Source organism: Miniopterus natalensis, chromosome 4 (assembly GCF_054644295.1).
Source record: "Miniopterus natalensis isolate mMinNat1 chromosome 4, mMinNat1.hap1, whole genome shotgun sequence".
In the NCBI taxonomy this organism is placed as follows: domain Eukaryota; kingdom Metazoa; phylum Chordata; class Mammalia; order Chiroptera; family Miniopteridae; genus Miniopterus; species Miniopterus natalensis.
In genome coordinates this window covers 50417509-50434576 of record NC_142084.1, presented here as the reverse complement: position 1 = coordinate 50434576, position 17068 = coordinate 50417509, and the positions used below count along the sequence as shown (strand labels likewise).

Here is a 17068-nt window from a genome sequence, read left to right as displayed (position 1 = left end):
GCCTGACATTTGCCGCATTATCAAAATGCCCCACAGTACCTTACAAAGTAAATAGACACTCTTATTCCTTTCATGGGTTAATGATAGACCACAAATATATTTTTACATAATAAGCTTTATTGACTGTTCAAACTATTCTGCTTTTATTTCTTTATAATTGACAGTTTTTCTAGAAAACTTCAAAGATTTACACACTTGGAAAGGACAGTAAGCAACAGAATTATACTGGAGTCTGCAGTAACCTTTGAAATTATGTAAATCTTTTAAAATGGCATAGTTAACTTTTGTCCACATGAAAAACTGCACAGGGATGTGTCGAGCAGCTATCATCATTGCCAAACCTTGGACACAACCAAGATGTCCTTCAGTAAGTAGATGGATAAATAAACTGTGGTCCATTCAAACAATGGAATATTGTTCAGCACTAAGAACAAATGAGATACTAAGCCATGAAAGAAATGGAGGAACCTTGAATACATGCTGCTGAGTGAAAGAAGCCAATCTGAAAAGAGCAGGAATTCCGTTTGTTTCATGCAACACATCTGCACAGGGCCTCACACTTAGGGACTGTCCAGTATGTGAATAAGCACATGGCATGTGCAGTCAGTATATCCTCTGTGTCTTCCTCCTCCTCTGGTACCAGATCAGCCTTGATTCTGAGCTAATAATAAGAATGCAATAAGTTCCTGATTTTTAAGACGATTGTCTAAGACAATTTTGAAGGAGAAAGGAGGAGTTGAGCTAAACTATAAAATATTGGCAGGCATTTTATAGAAGAAAATGAGGATTGGGAAGGGCATTCCAGGTGGGAAACAGTATTCAAAAAGGCAAAGAGAGGAGACTCCTGGCATCATCTAGAAAAGAATATTCTATTGGAGTGGATGTTCTTGGAAAATGTTGCTGTCAGGCTAGTAAGCAAGGTGAGGCTGCCGTGTGGAGGGTCCATGCCAGGGTGAGAAGACCAAATGGTTACACAGTATTGGGGAGACAGCTTTTCTGCAATGCCTTATACTCACCTTTTCTCCCCTTTCTTCATCACAGTTTCTCATGGCAGTGGACAGGATGTCAAGTGCTCCCTCGGCTATTTCCCCTGCGGGAATATCACCAAGTGCCTGCCTCAGTATCTTCACTGTAACGGAGTGGATGACTGTGGGAACCAGGCCGACGAGGACAACTGTGGTGAGTGAAGAGCCTGTGGTCACAGCAAGAATCTGGGGCAAAAGGACTGACTGACAGTGAAGCCGCTGAGACCTCTTGTAACAAAAACAGAAATGGGAAAACTACGTTGAAATACAAAATATATGGCACCTAAGGAAATCGTACATTTATTTCATTAGCTTAGAATATCCATTCTTTTCTATGTATTAGTATCACAGCCAGTGTTTCAAGAAAGTAGTGATTGTGCACATAGTAAATTTTTTAATGTGCAAACCTTCCCGGTTAATGTCTTTGAGGCAGAATGGTATAGAAATTGAGAATATGGGCGCTGGAGTCAGACTGCCTGGTTTGAAGTTGAATACAATAGTAACCAATTATATATATTTGAGAATGCTCATTACCCTCTCTTTGCCTCAGTTTCCTCATGCTGTAAAAGGGTTTGAAAATTTTGCCTACACTAAAAGAATTTGGGAAGATTAAGTGTAATGGATTGGAAGGGTGCAGGCATATAGCAGGTACTCTAAGTATTTCTGCTGTTTTTCTTTCTTATCTTTTGCCTCCAGTGGTTATGAAAGAGAAATGAGACATCCTAAAAAAGGAAAAAAAGAAAAACACTAAAAACAAAAAACAGCTTACCCACTATTTAACTAACAACTATAGGATGTCCCCCCAAAATGTATACACACACTGAATAATTATAAAAGCAGTATTTACTAAAATACAATTCATTTTCAAAACTGACCTATCAGCTATTAAATTGTATATACATTTTGGGGGGAACACCCTATATATTTATGGCCCTATAAAGCTCTGGCTAATTAATATGTCTGGGAAAACTAGGTTATCAGTCAGGATTTTTTCAAATGTCTGAAGCCTCAAAAACACAAATTTATAAATTGAATTGGCTAGATCTGACTCACTGGAAAATGAGCTTTGGTTAATAATGTAAAATAATGAGATTTCTCACTCATGGGAAAATAGGGTACTATTTTTGGACAACAAAGACAAGCAGGACAATTGTTAGTGTTGCATAAAAAACTATTACACTGAAAAGGCCTTGCTTTTATCTCTCCCTCAAGTATCAAAGACTTTCTAATGCACCACCTTGAAGAAATTAAATTTCTTGGAACACTGTCTCTAGGTGGTGGCAGTAACCCAAGAGCAAGCAACTAAACTGCTGAGCTTAAGCTATAATTACCTTTGATTTAAATGCCTATATATATATTTTCTCTTCTATAGATAGATAGATAGATAGATAGATAGATAGATAGATACATCATCTTGTTAAAATAACAATGCTACACAAAAAAATTTTTAACTAAGATAAAAGTGTTCTGCTCGCTGCCGGCCACTTTCCCCTTAGCCTGCTACCAGCTCAGATAGGGAGAGCGACCTGCAAGCTCCCAGCCGATTGAAATGGTGGCAGGAAGCAGAAAAGGGAACCTGGTAGGAGCAGCAAATTCACCTCCAAAAGTAGTTTCTCTGTGAAAAAGGTATGGGAACTCTTGCCTTAGTGCTAAGTTTGAAAAGACCAAGTAACAATCTGTAAACTAATAATCCTTAAAGTTATCTAGATTTCCCAGGATTCACTAGCCAGCAAATTCCAATGGAGGCAATATGGCTTTGGAATGTAGTGATCAGGTTCGGGAGGCGTGGGCATAAATTCTGCCTGTAAGGAAGGTAAAAATGGCTGTTTTCTTTATGCAAAGTGGGGATAATAAGAGTATCTATATTCATGGGTTGTTAAGAAAATTCAATAAGATAATGTATCCAAGATGCTTAGCAGAGTATCTAACATAAAGTTAGCATTCAATAAATGTTAACTGGTGTATCAGTCAGCTATAACTATATTACAAACTGAGTGACTAAAGAAGTAGTGACCACTTATTCAGCTAGCAGTTCTGTGGGTCAGCAACTCAGGCTGGGTTTGTTTGTCTGAGACCAGCTGTGCAGTTTTCTGCATATGCCTGGGACCCTGGCTGAGACAACCGGGTGACTCAGTTCTGGTCCTCCAGCAGGCCAAGCCAGGCTTGTTCTCATGGTAGACACATGGCACCCAGAAGTGGAGCAGAAGTCTGCAAGGCCTCTTGAGGCCTAGGCTCAGGAATGGCATGTGGCATTTCCACCACAATCCCTACTGAGGCAAGTCCCCAGGCCAGACCTGTTTCAAGAAGTGAGATGGACCCCTCCTCCTGCAGAGAGGAGCTGCAAAGTCACATGCAAGTGCCTGGGGTTGAGGGAGGGCAACAATAGCAGCCACATTTGTAAATTCTACCACAGTTACTATTAAAATTGCTTTTCCCAAACATTAACGTTGACTCTCAATGACTCAGAGTTTCCAGCTGCAGGACTTTTTTCCTGTCAAACAATTTAAGTACTTCTAAGAATAATCATGGTTTGTATGTTTACTATCTTATTGAAACAGTAGCTGATATCTGAAGGAGTGATAGTTTTCTACACTCTTGATTTTGTAGTTAAATGTAAATGTAGGGGGGTGGGGAGGGTGTATTCTACTGATTCTAGAATAGTCAGGAGGTGTGGGTAAGCTTCCCCACCTCTGAAAGTATAACTATAGTTTATTTTGAGTGAAGATGAAGTATGTAGATTTGTATATTTGGCCCTTAATTATATTCATTACTCTGATTCCTGGTGAATTTTATTTATTTATTTATTTATTTATTTATTTATTTATTTATTTATTTATGTATCTATTTATTTAAATTTTCTATTTATTATTGAGAAAGAGAGAGAGAGAGAGAAAGAAAGAGAAGTAAACATTGATATGTGGTTCCACTTATTTATGCATTCATTGGTTGATTCTTATATGATCCCTGACTGGGGATCAAACCCACAACCTTGGCATATCAGGATGATACTTTAACCAACTGAGCTACCTGGCCAGGGCCTGGTGAATTTTAATAGAGAGACTATAACACTAGGAAAAAAACATTAAGCCCTATTTCTTTATACTTAGAATTAAATTCTGATGACAAGCAGGAGCTTAACTTTTATAAAAGCAATACTTAATCAGAACAAAAATCAGATTAGAGATGTGTCTATCCATAGTGGTTTCTTTTTTTCCCACCTCTTTGACTTTCTCTTTCTCCCAATGTTTTCTCCAGTCTCTGTAGGTTTGCGGGCCATTCTCTCTCTCTCTTCCTGTCATTGTTTTTATGTTTCTCCACTTCCATTCTGCCCCTCTGACCGTCCCTCATCTCTTTTTTTTACTCTCTCAACTTCCCTTTCTATTTCAAACTTGTCTTTTTCTCTATGCTTTTCTCCTTCGAACCAAGTCAACCACTCTTATAAAGACACGTCTATGTAACAAATGCTATAAACTGCTCCTGGTCTTCTTATGCCAGAATCATGTAGTTCTCTTGCAATGCAACTAAACCAGCAGATCCCACACCTGAAACCTATATGTTCATATTAACTATTGTCACCGCAATAAATTTAATTGAAAAAAAAGAAAAGAAAAAAAATACACCAGCAGATCTCCAGTGTAGTTCTGGACCAAACCCATCAGCATCATCCACAGATTTGTTAGAAACGAAGATTCTCAGGCCCCATCCCAGACCTACTGAATCAGAAACTCTGCCTGTGGCTCAGCAATGTTTCACTAACTTCCTGATGCATGACAGATTCTGAGAACCACTGACCTAAGCTCAGTGAGCAGAAAACCAGGAATGCCCGCAAAATGTGCCAAGAGCAGAAATAAACCAGAATCAAGTTTTCGATATGATATGGAAACATATTAACTTGCAAGTAAACTGAATTATTATCAATTATCTAAAAATGTTTAGTGTCTGTAAGAAAAACTGACACTCTGCTAGGTATAGTCATCTGAAAACACAAAAAATAAAATAAATTGAACTGTGCTCAAAACCTCAAAGATGGCCAGTTGGCAGGCTGCTGCTATCCATGCATGAGTAGGTCGGAACTTCCCAGGAAGAATGTCGCAACGTCACCACTGTCATTAGAGTCCAAATGATTAACAATTATGAGATGTAGTCATTTCTTCTTGTTTCTTATTGCTTTAATTTTCTTCACCAGTGGTGAGGTTTTCTCCTTCATTTTATAGTATTTGGATAACTTATGCTCTCCAGGATGTTCAGTTTTAAGACATCCATATTTAAATCCTGCTTAATGCTAATTAAATGGTCAGAAAGTTGGTTCTTTTCAGAATATGGAACCCTTGGGCTTATTTGAATAAGCAGCATTAAATATATTTACAATCATGTAAAATACAATATCTTAACATGTTAACTTAAAAAATCCAGCTAAAAATCACTTAGAGAGTGATCATTTATAACTTAATAGTATATTGTCAAATAAAAAATATTTTTCTAATGGATAGGAGGACTTTTTCCTTAATTAGATCTTTTAAAATACATCTTAAAACATAACTTCCAAAACATCTCCCTTATTCTCCTAAGCTATTTAAACTTGATGCTAGTAATAATTATTAAAATGGAGAAATAAGTCAAATGGTGGTAATAAAATTTAAGGAAGTCACTAAAAAAGTGAAACATCATCAAAAAATTAAATTGACTCCCTATATATTGCACTGCAATATAAAGTAATTATGTTTAGAAAGAACTGTTACTTTTGTATTATCACAGGCATCTTAAACAAGTTCTCTTAGTATTAAGTTTCTAGTTTTCTTAGAAGACCCATATTTTTCTATAATGAAATACTTTACTGAATATAAAAAAAATTCTCAGTTCGAAAAGCGTAAGACATGAAATCACTGAACATTTTTCATGGACACAATGTAAGCAACAGCAATAGATTTAAAATTTTCAGTTGAATTCACAGGAATCTCTTTCTTTCTAAAATATGTGGGCAACACAAATTTTATATACATATAGAGACATACAAAGTTGATTGCACTATTTTTATAGTCAAAGTTGATTGCACTATTTTTATAACTTTTATAACTTTGATCATTACTGATAAACTTCAGTAGTACAAAGTTGATTGTAGTATTTTTATAACTTTGATCATTACTGATAAAGTACAATTTTCCCCCAAAGTTACTCCATTGGATATAATTCCTATGTAATTTTCATGTGTTTTTGTCATGTATCAGTAATTGATTTTTCATCTCTACTCTGAACTGTCACAGATGCAGAGTAAAGGCCAAAAATAAGTTTTAAGGAGTCATCAGAGCAGTGTTAGGTGCGACAATGACAAATAAAAAAAGAGGGCTCTGGCTGGTTTGACTCAGTGGTTAGAGCGACAGCCCTCAGGCTAAAGGGTCTTGGGTTCGATTCCAGTCAAGGGCATGTACCTCAGTTGCAAGCTCAATCCCTGGCCCCAGTCAGGGCTCATGTGGGAGGCAACCAATCGATGTCTCTCTCTCTCTCCCCCCCTCCCCCTTCCACTCTCTCTGAAAAGCAATGGAAAAAATATGCTCAGGTGAGAATGAAAAAAAAAAAAAGAAAAGGACCTTTTACTTTTTCAGCTAATATCCTCAGCTACTTCAGAGAATACGTCTGGGTGAGTACCAAAGGAACCTCATTACAAAAAGGTGAGGACTCTCATTTAGGAATCACTTATGTCCCTTTTAAGCTGAGTGCTAACTTAGTGGTAAAAATAAATTATTAACGTAGCATCAAATTTTCAGATGCTGTGGAATTTATTTGCTATACCTGAATTTTTTTTTGGAAGGAACTCTTTGCATTTCCAGATTAAAATTTGCTAGCATTCCCTCTTCTGCATTATAAACAGGCAGCTGTACAAAGAGGGCTCCTGCTGTCGTTAGAACACCTGACCTCCTCTCCCTGCAGGTGGCAGGCTGCATCCTTACCCCGCCACACAGACCCAGGCTCTGATGCCTCCCCTCCGCAGACTGTCTTTGAACATCCCTCGCCTGCCCTGCACTTCAGCAGCCTTGTCTACAGGAAACGGATGAACACATTGGTCACTGTTTCCATGTTAGTATTTCTGTAATCCATAGAGGAAATGGAAACCTCTTCTAATTTCATTTTGGGTGGTGTAGTAGGTTAGTAATCTGTAAATATTAATGTCCACCCAGAGCCTCAGAATGTGGCCTTACATGGAAATACGGTCGTGCAGATGTAATGAGGTGAGGAGTTTCTGGTTTCTCCCAGTTTCAGCTCAGAGAGAAGGAAGGAAAAGAAGACCCTACCTCTCTCCCTCTCTGGTCCACGCTTCTTGTCTAGCCTAGGATTAGCAAAGCCCATTTTCTCCTTTGTTTTTCCAAATCTATTATCAATCCCCAAACCTAGGCCTCTGAAAATCGCACACTAAGAATTTGACTCCTTTGTTATCTGCAAACTTCTGTGTCATACATTTCCCAAGACGATGAAAGTGGAAAGCTCTAGCTGCCTACCATAGGGAGAAGGGCAGACAGTGCAAGGAATTCAAGGGGAAAAAACTTTGCAATACCCCAAAATATTTTCCTGTCCCTGGCTTGGCACCTTACTAAGCTATGAGAATTAGATAAGGAATATTTATTGATCCATGCAATGGTGACGATATACATGTATTTTTAAGTGGGAGCATAAGAATGTTTCACGTGTATTCAAAGACGCTTTTGATTGTTAATTGGGCCTGCATTCAGAATCCTGCAGCACTAAATATTCCTCCATTTCCTAAACACATCTTGTTATACAGCTGTCAAAGTGATGGCAGTTCAATATAGAACTTAGCTGTTCTCATTTTAGAATATTGCATATAAGTTGGTGGTTTGTCTTTCTTAAAGTTTAAAACACAGGAGGAAAAGTGACATAAATCTGGATCACAGCTATGTGTATTAATACACAGCCATGCATTGTGTGGTCAGAAATGATTGGTTTTCTATTTATTATTCTCAAAATAGCATTGGAAATAGCTGAACCCTTGACTTTTCTGCAAATATAAGCCATGTTTTGACCTCACATATATTTATCTGTTTATCCAACAATGCCTAAATGATGTTTAAGTTAACTCCACAAAGATGTTTCCATCTCAGGACACTTCCTACTAGGTAGGACACAAAATACAGTTGCTTTAGTGGCTTCAGTTTTTTAAAAAATAGACTCAGGCTAATGTCACACCCCTTAATTTCTTCGAAGAGTCTTCTCTAAAGGCACTAATGATATTATTGTAATTAGCTAATTATTAATAATAGGAAAGGAGCAAAGGGAAGGCCAGACATTATAGGCATGTTCCTTGCAAAACACTGGGGGAAGGAACCACATTCAGAAGATAGACACATGCCCAATAAAGTTGGGATGACAGAGGGAAGGTACTTGTCTGTCAGTCACACCTGGGGACAGAGATGGTTGACCAGAGTGGGCATGGCCACTGCAAGCACAGAATTTTGGGATATATAATCCCCTGAACAAACAAGTTCACTCTCTTGGCTCCTCTCAGCACGCTGAGCCCATGGTTCACACTTGGCTGCCTAGCATTCTCCCATGTAGCCCACGACCATGTGGACTCCACAAGCAATGAAGTGATAGACTAAAGCTAGCCTGATGCTGAACTGGACTCTGCTCAAATATGGAACGGAAGCTCTGGACATGACTCTGATTTTAGCTTTACTGAAACTCCAGCTATGCTTTTTCTATGACTGGGCTAAGGGAAATGGAACTTTGGAAACCAGGGATTTAACTCCACACAAACAAAAATAACTCACTATCCTGTGCAAGTCTCAGAAAATTCCTTTTCTCAGAATATCATAAGAAGTCCACCCCCAGAAGTACTCCCACCTTCATCTGGTATCCCTAAGAGCCCCAAAAGAGGCAAATGCATTCTGTCCAGCAAACTGCTGTTGTCATTCCAATTCAAGGACATTCCACATAACTAGTTTTAATGAATTGTTCTGCCTGGTCAGGCTGCAGCCAGAGGTTTATTCTTATGGCCCAGTGCACCATGTCTCTGGGATCACTGTTTTCTGAGAAAAAGATGCTCCATTGTGTCCCAAGAATGGGTGTTGAGAACTGAGTAAATATCTTAGAATCAGAGGAATGCTCTGCTTTGCATAAATCTGAACTTTGGAGGTTAACCACCTATTCATTCATTCATCAATAAGCATGTATACTTTGTAACCAATAGGATTTATGTCTTCATTTAAATAAAAGAGACCATTTAGCACACAGTATCATCCTACCTTCCTTTGTTCCGACCTCCACTCTGACAGAGGCACAAGTCCCTCAACTTTTAATTGTTCAAAATCCAAACTTCCAGGGAACCTGAGAGTGACTCCTGCATATCTGTGGGAACATTTGGGAAGCTTACTCTAAGGACAACTTGCAGCAGCGTACCCTGGGGGCTGGTGAAGCATGCTAAATCCTGAGCCCCATCCTCAGAAACACTGATCTAGTAGGTAGGAGTAGAGCCCAGAAATCTGCATTTTAACTGCAGGTGAATATCACACCTGTTAAAGTTATGAAATGATTCACTTCCCAATGCAAACAATTTTATCACCCAATTTAGAACACCTAGAAAGTTGAGTAATTATTCTAGAGCAGTGGTTTTCAAACTTTAGCAGGCATCAGATCAGCTGAAGGGCTTGTTAAAATACAGGCTGCTGAGCCTTACTTACAGAGCTTCAGATTCAATGCCTCTAAAGAGGAGCCCAAGAATTTGTTTTCTTTGAAGTTCGCAAGAAATGCTGATGCTTCTGATCCTGGATCTACACTTTGAAAATTGTGGATCTAAACATACTCCCTTGTGCAAATGCAAAAGCAAACACTTTCCAAACTGTAAGGTATTTTATTAAAAGGGTTAACGAAATTAAATATATTCCTTTGCTGCCTGAGATCTCCATTCATCTTACTAGCACGTATTATTAATTCCAAGTGGGGAGATAACATGCAGTATTTCTCAAACATATTTTACTATAGAACTCTTTTCTTAGGGATAATCCTGGGAAACTGTTTGAGAAAAGCCTAATATAGCACCATGACAAATTAGTGCATCCAGGAAACTTGGACTTTCCCATTTTTTTATAGAAGAATGTTTATTTAGAAAGTTACATAAGTAGTAGAAAGGCTCTTGGAGCTTAGGAGAAAGAGGGAGAGAGATACTCGTTTTGATGGACAAAAGAGGTAGGAGAGGTGCAGGTATGCTCCAGAAAAGAGGGGGGGGAGAACATGCTGGACTTTCTCATTTCCATTCAGACCTTATCTCTTGAAACCCGCCTCCCCTCCCATGACAATGCTAGGGGAATCTGAGAACATGGGAGAGGGAGATGCATTGTCCAAAATTCAAATTGGTGGGTCTAAACCACTTTTTTTTTTTTCCACAAAACTAAATTATAACTGTATCTTGGTGTAAATAATGTTTTTGTATTTTATATACTTTATATACTTCATGAGAGCCAGTAAGAGCCACATTTTAACTATATTAGAAAGTACCTTAGTAGTCATTGAGGTATATAAAAAATACATAGGTTAAGAGGTTATTTCCTACCATACTCCCATAAGGAGATAAAATACATATATAAATAACCATAGTGTGAAACAATTACAGTAAGTGTAAAAAGAGAGCTGTAAGCAAAGTGCCCTTAAATTAGGGGCCACTTGCATTAATCTTATTTGAGTGGTTAACAATCAGCAACTCCACTAGAGAAAAGAAATATGGTTCCGGTTGACAGAATTTTCCCTTACTAAAGGTAGCTGCCCTCCACTGCAATGTGAGCAGACTGATGGATGAATCTCATAACACAGTTCTTCCAAAACTTGTTTTAAGACTCACCTAAAACACTTATGGAAAATAGATGCCCAGGGCCCCCTGCTTACCAAATAAATCAGAATCTCTAGTAGAGGAGCCTGAAAACCTGTGTTTTTTATAACTACCTCAGATGCTCTAATTTTACTGTTGCATAAGAGAAACTGGGTTTTCTCTAAGTATCTTTGGGGACGGAGCTTCATCATTCATTCATTCATTCATTCAATTAGCAAATATCTATTGAGTTCATGTAGCATGCAAGACCAGATTTATCTTGATCTATGTCATTAATTTTTATTCACAGCACCGTTACATTCATTTTTAGCTAAAAAAACAACAAAACTTGTTTAGTAAATATATATGTTTTTAACAATGCTGTTCATATAGTACTACCACTACTTATAGGAAAGCAAATGCCCCAACAATATTCATTGCCCCATACATGCTTAAAATATAAAGGATATAGGATTTAAAATAAATATAGAAATACATATACCAAAAGCTGTTTTCTTAAAAATTCTACTTTCCAACTTAGCAATTTTGGCTACATTTCCTGTGTTCTATAATCCTGCCTTCTTGTGGGAGGAAGGAAATGCTTTGGGAAGGCAGAGAGGAAGGTAAAAACGAATTACTAAAAAGCTTGTTTGTTTGAAGATGTTGTTTAAAAAGAGATCTCCACGCTGTGGTATATGCTGTGACTTAGGGAAGTATTGATTCCATCAATAATGATAATGATGAGCTTAAATTCCAGTTAATAATTACTTGTTTGTTATTTAAATGAATTTTTGTATAATTCATATAATTCTCATGTAAGAACCTCAATAATGGAAATGAAATAGACAACTGAAAAATAGAAAACAAATAGTAATAATTAAATATTTAGCCCTGACCGTGTAACTCAGTTGGTTCGAGTGTCATCCTGATACACCAAAGGTTGAGGATTCAATCCCCAGTCAGGGCACATACAAATCACCAATGAATGAATAAATAAGCGGGACAACAAAGCAGTGCCTCTCTCCCTCTCTCCCCCTTCCCCTCTCTCTAAAATCAATAAACCTGATGTCACACAAAAGTTGGACTTCTACAGGTAGGATATAAACTGATTAATTTCTTTGGCCTAGGAAAAAAGTAAAATAATATAATTGTTTTAATTCTTTAGTTATTTGAAATAATTCTGTTTCTTAGCAAATCATTTAAACTTCTCAGAATTAGTTTTTTTTGTTTGTTTGATTTTTTAATATATCTTTATTGATTTCAGAGAGAGGAAAGGAGGGGGAGAGAGAAAGATTAGAGACATCAATGATGAGAGAGTCACTGATCAACTGCAGCCCGCAACCCGGGACCTGTGCCCTGTCTAGGAATCGAACCCCGATCGCCTGGATCCTAGGTCGATGCTCAGCCGCTAAGCCACGGCCTGCTGGGCTCTCAGAATCAGTTTTTTATCTGTAAATGGAGATGACAATAATGACCAAATACAGTAATTACGAAGATAAAGTACCCAGTACAGTGTAGTAGATGCTTGCTAAATATTAGTTCTCTCAGTGCTAAGTGCTAATATTCAATTTCTCTGTTAAAAAAGAAGAATTAAAATCTCTCCCATAATTTTTTCTTTTTTATATCTAAAGATATGAACCAAGTTTTTTAAAGTAAAAACTTGCGAAAGACTCAACAGACTCAGCCAAACCAGAGAAAGGACACAATTTCATGCTATAAACTTCAGGCAAGTTTCCTTCCTGGCAGGCAAGGAAACAGGTGATTCTTGATCCCAGGAGAGCAGGCTTTGGACTCTGTCCCCAGAGCCCACATGGGAGAAGCAGAAAAATGCTGAAAAGTGTCACCAATATTCCTATAGTGAGACCACAAAACTAAACTACCCTGAAACGTGTGAGTTCAGAAAAAATGCACTACTTTGTTCTCATTCGTGAGCGTCCACTTGAGCTAACTAAATGTCCAGTCGTATTTAAACCGTAGTCTAATCCGATGCTTTAGTTGCTGTATATATCAGGGCTTCATGTAAAAAACAGAACCCATGCTAAGTATGTCAAACAGAAATTGGATAATTCCAAAATTTTCAGAAGGGCTAGACGAGTGGGCGCCAGCAAGGCCCCCGCTGGTGCCGTTAAATCCAAGGGCACGCCACCGCAGCCGCAACCCGGAGCCCGACAGCCGCTGCCCCTCCCGCCGGCTCAGCTGCCTCTGGGCACCCAGGGGGCTGGCAACACCGAAACCCCTGTCGCGCTACAGCTGCCTCTCAGCATGACGTCTCTGTTTTAGACATAGCTGCGGGAAAATGACTCCTACCTCTCTTCTACCAACCAAAATATGTGGGAGTGCACCCCAAACCCTGGCTGTAAGGGCGATGTGAAATATTACAAGCTTCTCAGCCTCTGCTCTGCAGGGACACGCCAGGGAAGGGGGTGTTGCATGGCGATGGAGTGAGTCAGTCTGTACTATCCACTGCGGGTTGGCTGCAGCTAATACAATGGCCATGTCTCTGAAAATCTATCCGTTTGGTGACTTAACATCTATATTCATTTGCCTCTCAACTCATGCTGTTTTCTTTCTTTTTTAATTTATCATCACCATCTATCCACGTTAATACATCTGCAGCATCAGTCTTCATATTGAAGATAGAGGGAATCAGAATTAACATGCCAGGAACAGTGTGTCACGTTTCAGTATATCTAAAGTACCATTTCTTAAAGTGTGGTCCAAACCCTACTTGCAGAAGAATCCCCCAGACAGCCTGTTAAAAATGGAGACTAGGAGACTCGTCTCAGACATATAACATCAGGATCTGTAGAAGTGGGGCCCAGAAATTCACATTTGTAATAAGCTCCCAGATAATGTTTATCTCACTAAAGTTTGAGAATCTCTCATTATTTTTAAGTGAGAATCTTTTTTCCTCAACACACCAGAATATTTCTGTTTTCTTGAACTTTTCTGCTCTCTGATTTTTATTTTAGGAGACACCAATGGATGGATTTTCCAAATTGAGAAATATTTTGTCAGTTACAACAGAACGGCCTTTCCATATCTCTTTGGGCCAGAAACACCAAAATGCTGTAAGTAATCAGAGGAGTTGAATCTCCTTTTCCATGAGTTCATAAGACACGATGTCTTTAAAAGTTGAATCCAACATTTAAAAAAAGTTAGTTATAGTTTTCCTGTTGCAAACTCTATTAGACATGCAGTCTTAATTTGCAAATTTTATATAAAAATGACTCAGGGATCTTAAGTGTAAAAGTAGTAACTCATGCTAGATATTGTAAACAAAATTACTGTCAGTCAAGGTTGCCATTTTATATGTCTGCTTTTTACATTCACTATGAACTCTGATATAAAGGAAACTGTGAAAATAGAAGATTTTAATGCTTGTAAGTGGAAAATCTTCTGAGGTCTAATCTATGCTTTAGAGCTACAAAAAAAAAAAAAAAAAAGCCTTATGAATTATAACCTGCCATGTTTAATGATATATCAAAAACTTATAGCCCAGCCGGCGTGGCTAAGTGGTTGAGTGTCGACCTAGGAACCAAGAGGTCACAATTCAATTCCCAGTCAGGGCACCTGCCCGAGTTTCGGGCTCAATCCCCAGTCGGGGGCGTGCAGGAGGCAGCCGATCAATGACTCTCTCATCATTGATGTTTCTATCTCTCTCCCTCGCCCTTCCTCTCTCTAAAATCAATAAAGATATGTATTTTTTTTAAATACAGAGGTAATTTTTTATCAGTACTTAGTAAAGAACAAATATATAATTTTAATTAGGTTTCTTAAAGACAATTCAAGGGGTGGTGGTAATAAGTAAATATCTTTTTGGAACTTAAAAGCAAGCAATGTAAAATGAGATAGAAAGTATGGTGTAAAATTTGGAAGTGATACTTGAATTAAGGTTCCTATCGTGCCACCGAATCAGATTATTATAAGGATTTATTGGAAATTAAACTGAGGATGGCTTATAATCATTTTTGGCTGAATGAAAGAATGTAAGGAATTCACATTTATAAAGTCACCTCTCGAGAATAGTGTCACAAAAAATATATTTACCATTAACTAATATATTAATAAAATTTTAATTTGAGGGATTTGGAAAGTACAGAGATTTGAGAGAATTCTTTACTCAACCATAATTTCATTAACTAGCTGGTGCATTGCTCATTCTTTTTTATTTTAACATAGTTGAAATTTCCTGTACAAACCATTTTATCATATTTTCAATTAGCATTTTAGCATAATCTAAAAGTGTAACAATATACTTATATTATTATAAGCATATAATATGTTATATGTTATAAACTTTTTAAAGCGTACTATAACATATTTTCAAGTGACGTAATTTACTAATTTTTCTTTTGTTGTTGGATATTTAGGTGCATGTATTTTTGCGAGGTTTTTTCCCTATTATAGGTAATCAACATTTATGGGTTATATTAACTCACCTTCTAGAAATAGAAAAAACACACTGGAATTAAAGCTAATCTAACTGCCCTTCTTACTCTCACTCCCAGGACCTTCATCTTCCTGCGAAATCCTCACCATTCCTTCCCCACAACATAAACACACTCACATTGGAATCGCTTTTACGTGAAGAGAGAGAATCAGTTTTCAGAGGCCCATAACCAAAACAGTTATTTAACACTATAAAACTGTTTAAAAGTCCTTGGCAGGGACTCTGTTTACAAAAAACACAAAACCCAAGTTATGATCTTGATCTCTTGTGATCTTGTAAAGGTGTCTGCAGAGTTATTTGGGAGGAGAGGAATAACACCTGTCACCCCAGATCTGAGCAAAGGAGAAACGTTACTATTTCAAAGGCTGCAGCCAGCTGTGTTCCTGAGCAGTCAGTCACCCACCAGTTTTGTAACAGGAATGCCTACTTTATTGTTAAGACACATTTCTAGGCTCTGAAAGCTTTACTGTAGAAGTCAAAACTGAAGCCTGCAAGCAGGAAATTCTCATAGAAAGTTTTGTTTTTCCTATGATCTTTTAAAATGTTAGCTGTTATCATTTTTAAAATAGATAATTATATAGAAAACATTGTATTTCTGGCATCTTGGAGGAAGTTGGTTGATTTGGCTACACATGTTCTTTCCTAATATGGCAACAGCAGGAGAAGCTGTTCCACTAGGACATCTGGACATAGTCTGCACCTATTTTGTCTGTTCTCTGTAGACACTTGAGTCTGTAACCTGTTCAGGGCTTCACAGTAAATGTAGAGGGGGAGCACTCCTCATTGCTACTCCTCATTGCTCAGTAACTGTCTACTCCTCATAGAAGCAGGAATCAGACTGTATTTATTATGCCTCATAATAATCCCATGTTGCTGTTTAGCTATATGAACACAGTAATACAAGTCTCACATAGGCTTTAGAATTATTGCATCACATCACTCTAGCCCCACATGATGGCCGAAGGCATATATCCCATTCTCTCTCTTCCAACACCCATTAATAAGAATAGAATAGCTTTGTGTAAAAAAATGTTCATTTCCATAAATGATGTTTTAGACATCCTTACATCCCTACAAAGCCAAAAGATCACTTTCAAATCTTTGAAAAACCCCTGAAATTTTAAGAAGAAAAAAAAAATCTACCAACACTATAGCTCAGTGATTAGTTCTCTGGCTTCATGATAGTTAAAAGTGATTTAGCCCTCCATTAAAGTTTTGATGATGCTATCAGTAAATACTTTATTCTTAAGTAGCAGCTTTAATGTGGACACTACAGCCCATCACACACTATCATATCACCCTCAGACATAGCTTCTCTCCCAAGGTGAGTAAGAGCAGATCACTCTGTTCATTTGCAAAAAATGGAGAATGCAGTCTGCTATTTAAATCTGTGTATTTTCATACCTTAATGTTCTAGCACCATTTAATGTTAAATTAAAAACAAACTTCGGAACCTTAATTTAAAGCACTGCCCGAATTGCTTAGGTAAGACATGAAATACTTTGCACTAAATAATTTTCATAGCTTTTTATTCCTTTCTTTTCATGACCCTCCTTTCCCTGGTCCCTCACTGTCCTCATGCCTTAATTTCTCCTCTTTATTCAGCAGTCGGTTCTGTGCCCAGGAAATGTGTTTGCCAAGGTTTACAGCTGGACTGCAATGAAGCCAAATTACGAGCTGTTCCATCAGTTTCTTCAAATGTGACTTCAATGTAAGTAGAAAAGAATGACTTCATCCTGACAGCTGAAACAGCACCTGTAAAAAACTGTGTCATGATTA

The 17068-nt window shown here is 37.8% G+C and overlaps 1 protein-coding gene across 1 annotated transcript in view; it reads left to right on the top strand.

Moving 5' to 3' along the window:
• Nucleotides 1-357: 357 nt before the first annotated feature.
• Nucleotides 358-17068, top strand: part of RXFP1 (relaxin family peptide receptor 1) — a 51557-nt gene continuing 34846 nt past the window's right edge. The window contains exons 1-4 of the mRNA XM_087816144.1: nucleotides 358-367; nucleotides 1042-1179; nucleotides 13809-13907; nucleotides 16895-17000. Of these exons, the coding sequence (XP_087672270.1) occupies nucleotides 358-367; nucleotides 1042-1179; nucleotides 13809-13907; nucleotides 16895-17000 (353 nt within the window). The remainder of the gene's footprint in view (nucleotides 368-1041; nucleotides 1180-13808; nucleotides 13908-16894; nucleotides 17001-17068) is intronic.